This window comes from Nannospalax galili, unplaced genomic scaffold, assembly GCF_000622305.1.
Source record: "Nannospalax galili isolate Female #2095 unplaced genomic scaffold, S.galili_v1.0 scaffold278, whole genome shotgun sequence".
In the NCBI taxonomy this organism is placed as follows: domain Eukaryota; kingdom Metazoa; phylum Chordata; class Mammalia; order Rodentia; family Spalacidae; genus Nannospalax; species Nannospalax galili.
The window spans coordinates 12,383,243-12,398,025 of record NW_008347536.1 but is presented as its reverse complement, the minus strand read 5'-3'; the positions used below and the strand labels follow the sequence as shown (position 1 = coordinate 12,398,025).

Sequence of the window (14,783 nt, the reverse complement as noted above, 5' to 3'; positions counted from 1 at the left end):
GAAGGAAGGAAGGAAGGAAGGAAGGAAGGAAGGAAGGAAGGAAGGAAGGAAGGAAGGAAAGAATTCCCCTGGGCAGTTCATTCTTTCCCCTGTTCCCCTAACACCAACAGAGTAATTATGTATTTTAATTGCTTATTATCTTCTCTATAAGACTAAGTTACAAGTGTGGGGCAATGTTCAACTCATCACAAATCCCCAGAGGGTTCCACACCACCTGGAACAAAATAGGTGCTCAGACAGTGAGTGAAGAAAAAAAAAAAATGAACAGATACCTACCTCAACTGGGTACAGTCTAAGAAAACTCCCTAAGACATGCATTTCTCTCCAGAACCAGAACAAATATTTAATCCCATCAACCATGGCCTAACTTTCACAAAATTTGTTACCTGGCTCCCACCAGTTCTGTATGAGAGCAGCTGGCAGCACAGCACATTAATCAAAACAAATTTGGAAGTCCTAATACCATTTCAAAAGCCAGCATAATGCTGAAGAAAGGTTGTAAAGCAGGGAGGGGGGAAAGAGATCTAAAGTCCATGCCTGTTTTCCTTCTACTTCATGATACTCACCACAATACACAGTCCAGGATCTTTGCCTCTCCATCCAATGATAGGGAGATGGACAAGATGATCTTTAAGGGCCTTTCTAGCTCTTACATTCCACAAGAGTCTATGTACTCAGGAAGGCAAGCAGTCTTTAAAGCTCTGTGACTAGACTGCTTCCTGAGATGACACCCCATGGTTTTAATAGGTATTTCATATATATCATCTCACATAATCGCCACAACCCTGAGGGTCAACTTTCATCTGCAGACTAGGAAATTGTGGCACAGATCTGCACAGTCATTAAGCAAGTGAAATAAAAGTCAAGGCCTTTTACCTTCTACTTCACCTCCCCTGAAGAATTCCAAGTTGAATTAAACACATGGATATGAGAAAGAATGTTAAGAACTTACCATGCATATGTACCATAACATACATTATTTTCTTCCTTCTTACAATTTTATAAGCTAAATGCTACTATCAGCTTATAGAACAGAACACTGGGTAATTAATTCATCTAGCTAGTGAAGGCTAGGATTTGAACCTATTTCTGGCTTTTTTTTTTTCTTTCAGTAACTTCATAAGAACCACTTGACTACATACCAACTGCTAGGGTTAGGCTATTTATGTACTTGGCAATTTCCCTTCCAGAGCAGCTGCTTTGAGAAAGAGAAGGCTAAGGGTTGTGCCATGGTCCCAGTCAGGCAGGCTCTTAAGACATAATTACATGTCTCACTCAAAGCTAAAATGTATAGGATCAACAGGACTTTGGAAATGTTTTTTGTTCCAAATGGTTTTCTGTTTCCAAATTCTCTCTAAATTAGTCTCTTAAAAGGTTTTAGGGGGAACTGGAGAGATGGCTCAGCAGTAAAGAGCACTGGCTGTTCTTACAGAAGGCCCAAGTTCAAATCCCAGCACCCATGTGGTAGCTCACAACTGTCTACAACTCCAGCTTCAGGGAATCTGATGCCCTCTTCTGTCCTCCATGGGTACTGCATGGTATGTGTGCATTTACATACCTATAGGCATAACACTCATACACATAAAATAAATATTTTAAATTTAAAAAAAGGTTTTCAGGAAATATAATTAGTATCTTATGTAGATTCTAATAAGCATTTAATTATAATGTTATGCATTATTTCCATTATATATTAATACAAAATATAAATACAATGTCATAGACATAGATGTTAAGTCCAGAAGGAACTTTGGTAATAAAGATCCAGAGAGAGAAAGTAGCTCAGGGAACAAGTCGTCTATAGAAAACAGCTCCAGAGAAATGAAGTCCCTTAACACATGAACATACAAGGCAATGCTGCAGCTGGGTCCACCTCTACCAGCCATGCTTTCTTCTGCCTACAGCCTCTGAATGCACCTCCTAAGTTGCCACTTTCCACTTTCTGGTCGCTTTTTCTTCTCTGTTAAATGCTGGTTCAAGTCTTACTTCTTCTAGGAAGGATTTCCTTACATTCCTTTCTCTGAATTCCCAGGCACAAAATCCGCTTTACCAACCACCATGCATCCAATCATTTACTATCTTGTACAGTTCTTGTGATTTTTCAGAAGTAAAATGTTAAGTTTCTTAAGGACCCAAATCATGGCTACTAATCATGATCATTATATTTCTGGATCTCAACAACACAGAGCTTACTTAGATCAAGGACACCCTAGAAACTATTAGGAAGTGACTTTGGAGACCATCTAATTCTATTCCCTGAAGACACCCCCCAAAAATAAATTGTCTTGTCCTAAATCACAGGGCACACAGTGGTAAGACTCAGTCTTTTGCCCTGCATTATACCACCCCATCCCTTCTGACCTGAATGGAAGCAACCACTAACTGAAATAATAACTTAACCTAAACCAGATCTGGGAACAGAAGGGGAAGAAAGGGGTCGGGGAGATACAGCTGGCAGTTCTACATAAGAGCTATGCAGTTTAGGCTGAGTGCACCAGCTGAATCCCCAGCAGCAAACAGGGTTATAAGGCAGAAATGTAGGAGAGAACTAAAGAAGCCATGCTGTCCCAGAGCCACTTGGAACTCAGTTCATCACTTTCTGGAAATGATCACCTCCCTCACATATGCACAGGCCTTAACAAAGTTCTTTCCTAGCCACTGTCTCATTGACTCATGATCACAACAAACATAAGAAGCAGAAAGCATGCGTTATCTCCATTTTATAGCTGAAAAGATTGAAATCAGGGAATTTAATGAACGTTATCAGTGAGAAGAATCTTGGACTAGGAGTCATAGGAGGGATTCAGTATTATCTTTGGCATTAACTCATTCTGTAATCCTGGGAAAGACTCTGAGTTCTGAGTTCTCAAACTCTGTAACAGGACAATGATTCCTGCTCAGAAGATAGGTGAAAGTAGACAATGTTACCTTTCTGAAGAAGATAGTATTTGAAAGCAATCATTAAGGATGAATAGCAATTAGCTAGGCAGAGATGAGGAAGGGCACTCCAGAAACAAACAGAATGAGCAAAGGCCAAGAGGAGTGCACAGTGTGTTCCTTCTCCAGCTTTCCACCTACCCAGGAAGCCAACCAACCTTGGTAATCTCTTACTAGGCACAGACACTGAATTTGGGACTGAGAAATAAAACAGTATGATTCTGGTGGTTCCATATTCCAAGGCTACAAACTTCAGTCTCTCTCACCACTGTAGTACATTTAATGATGACTAAAAAGTCCAAATCTAGGGTGTATCTGGTAAAAACTTTCATCTACACAAAAACTTAAATGTGAATGTTCAAAACAGTCAAAAAGTGGAAACTAGCCAAGTATGGTGGCGCACACCTTTAATCCCAGCACTGGGGAGGCAGAAGCAGGTAGATCTCTGTGACTTCCAGGTCAGCCTGGTCTACAACGCAAGTTCCAGGGTAGCCTGTGTTCCACAGTGAGATCCTGCTTCAATAAAAAGTGGAAACTATCAAAATTTCAACTGATAAACTGTGGTATATTCATATAATGAAGTCCAGTCATAAACAGAAATGAAGCCCTAATCATTACTACAAAATATATGAACTTTGAAAACATGCTAAGTAAAAGAAACTATATTGCATAATTCCATTTATATGAAATGTCTAGAACAGACACTCATAGGTAAAGTAGAGCAGAGGCTGACAGGGGATGTGCAAGGAGAGGCCTGAAGAGGGATCGCTAATAGGGATGGAGTTTCTTTTGGGGGTGATGAAAATGGATTCATAGTAATTGTAATGATTAAATATATATTTTTGGTTCTGAGACTTGAACTTGCAGCTACAGAAATGGTCCACCACTGACTGAGACTCACAGCTTCTGATTGTACAATTTAAAAAGTATATTTAAAACTCACCAAATTAGGTTTTAAGATGGTGAACTACATGGTCTATGAGTTTATTTATATCTATATATGTGTGTATGTATGTGTGTGTGTGTGTATATATATATATATATTTATATTTATTTTTATTTTTATTAAGTAAATGTAATTCACCATATTAAGAAAGTAAGGTCAGGGCCAATAAGATGGCTCAGCATGTAAAAGCCCTTGCCTGGAGACTAGAATTCAATTCCTGTGATGCACATGGTGGAAGGAGAGAACTAACTCCACAAAATTATCCTCCGATCTCCACGCAGGTGCTGTGACAGACACACAGATACACACACTTAATAAAGTTTAAAAAAAAAAAAAAGGAAAGAAGCTGGAAAGACAGCTCAAAGGTTAAGAGCACTTGCTGTTCTTGCAGAGAACCTGGGTTTGGTTTCCAGCACCTACATGGCAGCTCACAACCACCTGTAACTCCATTCCAGGGAATCTGATGCCCTCTTCTGGCCTCTGTGGGCACCAGGTACATATAAGGTACACATACATACATGCAGGCACTCATACATACCCATAAATACTCTTTTAAAATAAAAGAGCTGGATGTGGTGGTGCATACCTTTAATTCCAGTACTCCAGAGGCAGAGGCAGGTGGATCTCTGTGAGACTGAAGCCAGTCTGGTCTACATAGTGAGTTCTAGGACAGCTGAGGTTACGGGGAGACCCCGTAGAGAGATAATAAAGAATACATCATAATCTGTTCAATTAACACAGAAAAAGAATTTGCTAAAATATAATGATTAAAACTTCTCAGGAAAGTAGGACTAGAAAATTCACTTAATCTAATAAAAACAAGTTAACAAAGCTTCTAGAAAAACATTACATAACTATAAAATGCTGGGAGGCCTCCCCTCTGAGATTAAATACAAAATAAGGGTGTTCCCCATTACCACTTGTATTCAACACAGTATCTACTGGACAATACAATTAGGCAAGAAAAGGAATGAAATGAGGAAAGGGGGGGAGACACCATAATTTACAGGTGATATGAAAATAGAAAATTCAAGCATGAGAAAAATTTTCCTGTCTTAAGAGTAGGTAAAGACTTCAAAAATAGAAAAGAAAGCATTAGGAAGAAAATAATAAATTTGACTATATTAAAATTCTAAGAGCTAGGGATATAGCTCAGTGGTAAAGCACTTGCCCAGGAAGTGCAAGGCTCTGGGTTTATCTGTAGCACTGGGGAAAAAAAACGGTTTACCAACAAAACCATGCCAAGCAACTACCAATGACCTCATTAAGAGCACAGAAAAAGATATTTGCAACATATATAATGGAAAAAAAAAAAGATTCAGATACGAGCTCCTACAAATAAGTAATAAATACATTTTGAATAGGAACAACCTGAAATGGCATGTCACAAAAATATCACCTAGATAACCAATTAGCAGATGAAGTGCTGCTCCAGCTCGGCAGTCATCAGAATCTATGCTGCACACACTACAGCATGGCTGAATCAAAAGGCCCCATTGGAGCTTCTTAGCAAACCACTCCTTGACTCTGCTTATTCTCAGTGTCCAGAATTATTTTACCTGTCTTTCTCATTAGCTCTGTCTAATCCAGCAGAAAATAGAGCCATTCTGGAAGAACCCTGTGAAGAGCTGTTGTAACAATTCTGTGTTAATCATAGATTCTCAAAGAAAAGATAATGACTACAAGCAATAATGATGTGTGACTGCTACCAAAAGTACTACCAACTCAACAAAACCAATGTTTTTCACTTTGCTTCCTGCCCCCCCCCATGTAGCCTGGCTGGCCTCAAAACTTTTATCCTGCTTCTGCTTCCTGCATGTTGTGATTATAGGCATGTGCCACCATATCTGATCCATTTTCCTGTCTTCAATGTCATGAACTACATGAGATAATTATTCATACTACAGGTAGGATAACTGAGGCTAAGAAAAATAAAGTAACTTAGCAAAGTCACAAAGTCAGGAGTAGGAGTGGTGACAACCTCAAGTGTTCAAACTTCAACCACAGGTCTGTGTATGTGTGTGTGTGTCTATCTGTCTGTCTGTGTCTTGGTATGTCTCTATGTTGTTCCAGCTGGTATCAGACTTCTTGGTCAAGCACTCCTTCTGCCTTAGCATCCCTCGTAATGGGAAGTATGTGGCATGTCACTGCACTTGGCTTCAGTTTCTTCTGTGTGCCTGTGCCTTCTCCATACTGTAGACTAAGCGACTATGCCAACAAATGAGAGAATGAATGAATGCCAAAGAGCCATCTAGATCAATTCTACTCAAAGTACTAGCCTAAATAACTTCTGGGAGACTTCTGACCCTATGTGTTTTCCAAATGCTTTGAAGAAGGAAAGAGTACATATTCTAGAAACCAAAAAACATTGGTTTAAATTCAGACTTAATGAATTACAACTATACAGCACATGATCTCAGACAAGTCAGATTCTCCAAATCCTAAGAGTTTAACTGTTATACCATGTAAAAGTCCTTGGAATCAGACAGATAAAAAGTCCAGCTCTGTTATTCTCTAGCTAAAGGATCTTGGGCAAGTTTACTTAAAAAATGTGAACTTATTTCAACTGTCTACAAAGAAACAGTTATCTACCTGAAATGGCTAGTATATTCCACAAACATCACAGCTCCTAAAATCATGTGTGGCACCTAACAGGCATTCAGTAAAGATAAGCTGGGATACTACCATAATATTTTATTACTATTACTATTTTTATTACTGTTCTCACTATTTTGAAGATTAATTAAAATTTGTTATTTTGTCTCCCCTCTCCCCTGAGAGCTGAGGACCAAACTCAGGGCCTTGAGCTTGCTAGGCAAGCCCTCTACCACTGAGCTAAATCCCCAACCCCAATTAATTAAAATTTGTAAACTAAAGAGCCTTAAAAATATGAGTTATCATTAATATTAGCAACTACTGAAGTGAAATTTCTCAACCAACATGTTTAGATAAAAGACTTCAAGATATGGCTGAAGACAGAAAGGAGAAAGGAGAAAGAATTACCTTGATTTCATGTAACCAGAGAGCTCAGGTTTGAGGAAATTAAGTAGGAAAAGAAGCTTGCAACCTCATCCATCCCATCTCTGGCTAGTCCACTTGGTTTTCTCATAGCTTGGGAAAAGCAACTGACCCTACAAAATTTCATGTTTCAGTACAGACATCCAAGTTTTAGTACAAGTCATTAGTCTTATTTATTTTTTAAAATTATTTTTAAGCAGCACCTCTCATTGGTTCAACTGAGCTAATCTGAGCACAAGGCAGTAAAACATTCCAAACTTGGAGAAATAAACACTGACATAGTTCAGTGTTAAAATTAACTTGGCTAAACTCTTCCCAAGCTCAGAGAATTTCACTTTGGTCATGAAAATGTACCCAGAAGATTCCAAACTAAATGCTGCAAGACTTCTTAGAATAAACCAAAGGCTCCAGATCCTAACCACAGGAACCAGGCTTTCCCACATGGAATTCTGCAACTCAGCACCACCTATCACAGGCCTCCATTAGTTTCTCCTTCCAGTCATTTATGCATTCCCTCAGGCGCAAATTGAGGCCATCCTGGAGGTCAGCATTAGATAATGCCCACAGATACTCTACCCACTGCCAGCTCCAATCTAAGCCACTACTGTAGCCTGTAAAGAATTTTGCTTTCTCATTTCTCTTAAAAACACACCACTGTGCCTCTAGAAATTCTGACCCCAAAGTTAAGCGCAGTGGTACACATCTTTAATCCCAGCCTTCAGGAGGCAGAGGCCAGCAAATCTAAGTTTGAGGTCAACCTGGTATACATAGTAAGTTCCAGGCAGCTAGTCAGGGCTAGATAGGGGGACCCCATCTCAAAACAAAACAAAATAAAATTCTGACTCCATTGTCTGGGTTGAAATACGTATGTATTCTTTAAAAGCACCATGAACGAGGGCACAGTAGTTTAAGACAAACACTTTGGAAAGACTTAGTTCCATACTCATCCTTCCCAGTTTCCACCAATGAGACCTTGTGCATCATTTACTAATCTCTAAGCTTCAGTTTCCCTTTTGGAAAACAAGTTGTTGTGGCTCAGATATGAGTATCAACTAAAATTTTAAAAAATAAGTAAGATTTCATAGAAATAAATCTCACATTTGCATTGTTTTATAGCCTAGTAGCTTTTACAATTACTATATCAAGTGATAAGACAAAAGGCTACTAATGCTATAAGACGGATAGGAATTATGATCATTCTCATTTACAGATGAGAATGCTATAGTTCACAATATTTATTTATTTATTTATTTTTGAGAGACAGAGTCTCACTAGGCATCTCTAGCTAGCCTAGAACCAACAATGTAGACCAGGCTGGCATCAAACTCACAGTAATTTGCCTGCCTCTGGCTCTCAAGTGCTGGGGGAGTAAAGGTATGTACCACCATGACTGGCATTATAATTAACATACTTTAAATATTAAATGGAAGTGTTAATGTGAGCATGAGGACTAAATCTATGTTTGTGGAGTTCATTTCTAGACTAGCTCTCCATGCAGCTGGTATAAACCCTCAGATACTCTGTGAGGCATACCTTTTCAAAGACTGACAGCATTTCTCTCAACCCACATCTGAGTAACAGCTTGTTGGCTGAACCAAGATTCCAAACTAAAGGAAAAAAATTCAGCTGTTTTTCCTTTTGGTATACATATTTATAAGAGCTAACAAGGGTCCAACGTGCTCACAGAATCTATAGGAACTCCATAGCTGGAGAATGAAATTGAGGCTATTAGATCATTTTGCAAGAGCCTCTTTATAACTCTCACTTTTCGACCTCTGAGCTTGCAACCTACAAAGATGCAGCTTTGATCTTCAGGCTGAGATTTATTTTCAGACCAAATTTGGCCTTGGGTTATCCAGCCAGATTTCCAAAAGAACGTCCAGGTCTACAGCTCTATCATCGATTAAAATACCTCACAATGGCCTAGTTCCTTTCTACCTACATAGACAAGCTTTATCTAAGACAGCTGAAATATCTCATTTATATAAGTATAGGGCTATAAAGCTAAAAGAAGATATATATATATATATATATATATATATATATGCCTCTCTAAATCTCGTCAATTTATGGGAAAACCAAGATTACAAGCCAGATATCTAGATTCTTATGAGCCACTTAGAACATAAGAGTGTCCCTTCGGTTTCAGTGATGTACAAAAGCTCTATGGGTGTGAATCCTCTTTAAAAACAAACAGAAGGGTCTAGGGGAATTGGTTCACTGGATAAGATGGCTGGCTATGCACAAAAACCTGACTCAAATCCCCTGCACCCATGTAAAAAGTCAGATGTGCCCATATGTATCTGTAGCCGCAGTCATGTGAGGGGCTATGGGGGTAGGGGGGTAGAAGAAGAAGACTTGCTGGGACTAGCAGGCACCCAGCTTAGCTCCAAGTTCAGTGAGAAAAATCTGTCTCAAAACGAGCGCATACCACCTCCCTGCAAACATGGTGCATGCACATACATACACACACACACACACACACACACACACACACACACACACAATCAGCTTTACTGAAACATAATTTATATATTATTATAATTTACCTTTAGAATACAAAATTCAATGATGTTTAGTATTTTCACAGAGCTGGGCAATCACTACCATGATCAATTCTAAGGTATTTTTATCACACCAAAATAAAATCCCACACCTCTTAGCCATTACCCCTACTCCCATCTTTCACCCTTCTGTGGCCTTAGGTAACCACTAATATGCTTTTTATTTATGAATCTGCTTCTCTAGATGTTTCAGATAAATAGAATCATACACTATGTGATTCATTATGACTGGTTTCTTTTCCTTAACACAGTATTTTTTTTTTTTTCTTTTTCTTTTTGCAACTAAATTCAGCAAGGCTTATTACTGAGAGCCTGTATTCCATGTCCAGGGCTGCTCCTGGAGTTCATGGAAAACAAGACATGGTCCCTTCATTGGGTTACTGCTACCTTACAATGCTGTCCTAACTTTAAAATTATTTGGAGACAGGGTCTCACTATGCAGCCCTGGCTGGCCTGGAACTTGATACGAAGACCAGGCTGGCCTCAAACTCAAGGGACCTGCCTGCCTTTGCCTCCAGAGTGCTGGGATTAAAAGCATGTGCCACCACCTTGCCCAGCTATCTCTTTGAATTTTATTTTTTTTTTGTCTTTTTGAGACAGGGTCTCCCTGTAGCCCCAGCTGACCTGGGGCTCACTATGTAGATCAGGCTGGCCATGAACTCACAGAGATCAGTCTGCCTCTGCCTCCCAAGTGCTGGGATTAAGGGCATGCATCACCATGTCTGGCATGACATCTTTTTTTTTTTCTTTTTCTTTTTGAGACAGGGTCTCCCTGTAGCCCCAGCTGGCCTAGAACTCACTATGTAGACCAGGCCAGCCTTGAACTCATAGAGATCTGCCTGCCTCTGCCTTCCAAGTGCTGGGACTAAAGGCATGTGCCACCATGCCTGACTTAACACAGTATTTTCAAGATTCACCCATAGGTGCGGCATGGCTTAGGACTTCATGTTTTTGTTGTTGTTGTCACCAAATAATATTTCAATATTCATGGGCATAGTACATTTTATTTATATATTCATCAGTTGATATTTAAGTTGTTCCACTTTGGAGTTATTATGAATAATGCTGCTAACATATTATTTCCCTGTGATGGAAACTGCTGGGTCATAACATAGCTCTACATTTAACCTTCTGAGGAACTGCCAGAGTCCTTTCCCTGTTGCTATACTACTTTACATTCCCACCAGCAATTATAAAGGTTGTAATATATCCATATCTTTACCAACATCTGATATTATCTATCTTTATTCCTATGTGACTGCCAAATTCTGTGAAAATACAAGAGCCACCGAATTTTATACTCTATAAAGGTGAATTGTAATAATATATAAATTACATCTCAATAAAGCTGATTTTGTGTGTGTGTGTGTGTGTGTGTGTGTGTGTGTGTATTTGCAGGGGGGTGGTGTGTGTTTATACACCTGCAGAGACCTGAGGAGGATGTGAAGTGGTATTTCATTGTGGTTTGGATCTGGATTTCCTTAACAACTAATGACATTGAACATTTATTCACATGCTTATTTGCCATTTGTATGTCTTCTTTGGAGAGATGTCTACTCTGATCCTTTGCCCATTTTTAAATCAAGTTATTTGATTTTGGATTGAGGCGTGATAGTTGTTTTTTTCTTATACAAGTCCCTTACAAGATACACAATTTGGGACAGTTGTCTCTTCTGTGGTTTACCTTTAACTTTCAGGTTCATCTGAATCAGAAGGTCATGTTATTTATAGAAAGCCATGCCACAGGAAAAGGCCCTACAAGCATAACTGAGACCCTTCAGATCAGCACTCACTAAGTTAACATTTTTAGTGACAAGCAAAAGCAATCTATGTGGACACAAAAACTTATTTTTTTCCCACTGTCTGTAACCATTAAGATTCTGATTACTCTTCTGGAAAGTTTTATTAATCCCAAGGAGATGAAAGCTGAACATGGTTTATGTTAGTAATCTCAGCACTTGGGGGGCTGAGGCAGGAAGATGTCATACATTCAAAGGCAACCTGAGCTACAGGTCTCAAAAAAAAAGGCATGAGGCTGCCTAGTGAGGAGTGCTCACTTATTTCTGCTTCCTTTTCCCTGACATTCCTTGCTGCTCTTACTGACAGTTAATCCCTAAATGTGGGTGTGGGACCAAAGATCTAGATAAACAGCAAGCAATCAAACTTTGTAAAGAAGGCGGTTCAACTGAAACTAATTTGGGAAAAAGAAATTTCCAAACTAAAATATTTCAAAATTCCTTACGTTTTAGGATTTCATACACACTTTAAAAAGTTAAAAGGAAATGTATACATAAATAAATGGCTTCAGTTTATTTGAAATCTGGCAAAAGCAAAATTATTTTTAGAATTTTGTTCAGATATAGTTTGAGCATTACATCTGTTTTGCACTTGGCTTTAGCTGCTTTAGGAAGACAAGGTAAGGGGAAAACCGTAAATGAGAAGATACTGAAGGGAAATTAAGGAAGAACAGAGCTTTGATTTAGATTATTAGAAAGGAAAAACATTGGCTTTTTTGTTTTGTTTTTTATTTTTTTAAATAGATATTCTCTACACTTATACTAGATATCCCTATGCAATAGACACATTTTATTTTATTTATTTATTTATTTATTGGTCTTTTTTTGAGACAGGGTCTCCCTGTATCCCCAGCTGTCCTGGAACTCACTATGTAGACCAGGCTGGCCTTGAATTCACAGAGATCTGCCTGCCTCTGCCTCCCAAGTCCTGGGATTAAAGGCGTGCACCACCACACCCGGCTTGTTTTTTATTTTAAAGCATACAAATGATAAGAAAGAAATACTGTACTTTTATCTCCAGGTAAGATGGAGCGGTAAAATCGGTCCTTCTTCTTCTTCTCCTCTGGGTTTGGAGGCAGAGGCTTGGAGCCGTGGTTTAGGGTTCCGGCGTCTTTGCTGCCAGCTCCAATCATAGTGCTGGTGTTTCTCATTGGAGGGGCTGGGGGTTTGTCTTGGATGTCTAAACCGTTATTTGACATTGTCACCACCACCAGCAGCTACTGCAATCAAAAGAAAGAAGATAACTCTTATTACTTTGAGCATAAGGAAATACTTATTTCAAATGCTTCAAAAGTTTAAATTATTTGGGGTTGGAGAGATGGGTCAGTGGTTAGAGCATGTGCTGCTTTGGCAGAGGACCCAAGTTCAGTTCCCAGTACCCATGTCAGGCAGCTAACAATCACTTCTAATTCCAGTTCCAGGGAATCTGACACCTCTGGCCTCTGCTGGCACCTGCATTCATATGCACATATCCTCTCCACACATACAGACAGTAACTTAATACAAATTTCAAATTTACATGGCCCTTCTACTGCACACCATGAATACTGCTAGCCAATTTAGTCACCAAGATTTTGCTTTTCTCTGCACTCTCTAAGACACCAGAGAACAAAGACACCCATCATGATGTTTTTGCACCAGGCAAAAAACTCAGTGGGAAACCCAGTAACTTACTAGCTGTAGAGACAGTATGCCTACAAACCTATAGCACTTATAGTGCTCAGCCCAGTACAAGTGAGGGCGCTGCCATGTTACCAACTCTTCTGGATCTCCCACCTCTAAAATCCTATCTTATTCTAAATATACACTCATCAAGGCAGTAACCACCCTGCTGAACATACTGGCAGTTCCCCGCACTTTTGCGAAATAGAAGGAACAAAATTTTAAAGGGGTCAGCGTTTATAGTTTCTCATCATCGACGCATGTAATGGTAGAAATTATATCTTTAATCTTGACTAATTTAGAATACAATCTCCCTGGAGTTAGATACAACAGTGCTTTAGAAATTAAAAAGCTTCCATAAATAAATAAATAATCACAAACTTTTAGAAATATCAATACCATGGCTTCAACAAACCCAGATTTAGGAGTGTCTGGATTAAGGTCAAAATTCTGAAGTTTGAAAATAAGTAACCTCAGCTGGGCATGGTAGCACACACCTTTAATCCCAGCACTCTGGAGGCAGAAGCAGACAGATCTCTGTGAATTCAAGGCCAACCTGGACTACTTATCCCAGCTGGGGCTACAGGGAGACTGGTCTCAAAAAAGACCCCCCCCCAAAAAAAAAACCCCACACAAAAGTAAACTCTTGCATGACACAGGTGCACCTACCTACATACAGACAATATACTCATACACATAAAATAAAAATAATAAATATTTTTAAAAGGAAGTAAGTAACCTCAATACCACTACTTCAGAAACCAATTCTCTAAAATGCTATGAATTTGCCACTCTAATAATTAAAAGGACTAGATATAGTGAGAGCTTTAATATTGTATACAATATAAATAATGGCTTTGTAAATTGCTATAAACAGAGTCTATAGAAGCCTTTTTAATATTCTCTAATAAATGACAAACTTCCGAACTCTCTCATCCTGCTTTTTTCTCAATTGTTTCTCCAGAGGCCAGCAGTAATCTTAAAACACACCAATCCTCTATTTTAAAAACCCTTCACTGATGTATCAGAATAAAAGCTAATGTTCATTAGCTTTTCTAGAGGCCCTCTATTATTTGACTGGGCCCATTTATCAGCCTCATTTCCTACCCTACCATTCCCTCTAATTCCCCCTTATAGTCTTGACAAAACCATTTTTAAAATTTCTTTAAATATGCCTAACTTTCACATCTGCAAAGTTCCTTATCCTCAAACAGTGAATTCACTCATCCTTCAAGTAGTAATTCTGCTGTTCTATGAAGCTTCTAGAAATATTCTGACTGCCAAGAAGTTAGGTGTCCCCTTTTCCATACCCCAAGGCATGATTACTACAGTTTCAGATTACTACAGTTCTTTGTACTGCTACTATTATTTACAGATATATCTTCCCAGGAGCCAGACTGTCCCTCAAATGCATAATGTCCCATTGCATAAATGTCCCATTTATGCAGTCCAACAGTATCTGACATAGTATTTAACTTGCAGTAGATGAATATTGTAATTAATGCAATTTGCATAAAGATAGATGTATCTATTGCCTTTAAAGGAGTTTATTAGTAGATGAAATTCAAGGTCCTTCATAGTCTGATAGCTGCTGGCCTTACAAACTAAGCTGAGACATAGTCTACACTTAATTTATACTTCAAAAATCTCCAAACTTTTCCTTCCTTCCTTCCTTCCTTCCTTCCTTCCTTCCTTCCTTCCTCCCTCCCCCCCCCCCCCCCCCCTCTTTTTCTGTGCTAGGGATAGAACCCTGAGCCTTACCCACTGAATTAAACTGCTAGCTCTTCAAATATTCTTATACAAAAGAGAAAGGGAAGAAGGTAAAGAAGAGAAAGAGAGAAGGGAGGGAGGGAGATGGGG

The 14,783-nt window shown here is 39.0% G+C and overlaps 1 protein-coding gene across 3 annotated transcripts in view; it reads right to left on the bottom strand.

Annotated features, from left to right (window-relative positions):
* Pak1 (p21 (RAC1) activated kinase 1) overlaps nt 1-14,783 on the bottom strand; it is a 167,667-nt gene that overhangs the window by 60,410 nt on the left and 92,474 nt on the right. For 2 of the 3 annotated variants that reach the window (XM_029568828.1, XM_008844210.3), the window contains exon 2: nt 12,271-12,481. In XM_029568828.1, coding sequence (XP_029424688.1) covers nt 12,271-12,460 — 190 coding nt within the window. In that variant the 5' untranslated portion in view covers nt 12,461-12,481. The remainder of the gene's footprint in view (nt 1-12,270; nt 12,482-14,783) is intronic. The other variant, XM_029568829.1, reaches the window with a different exon arrangement.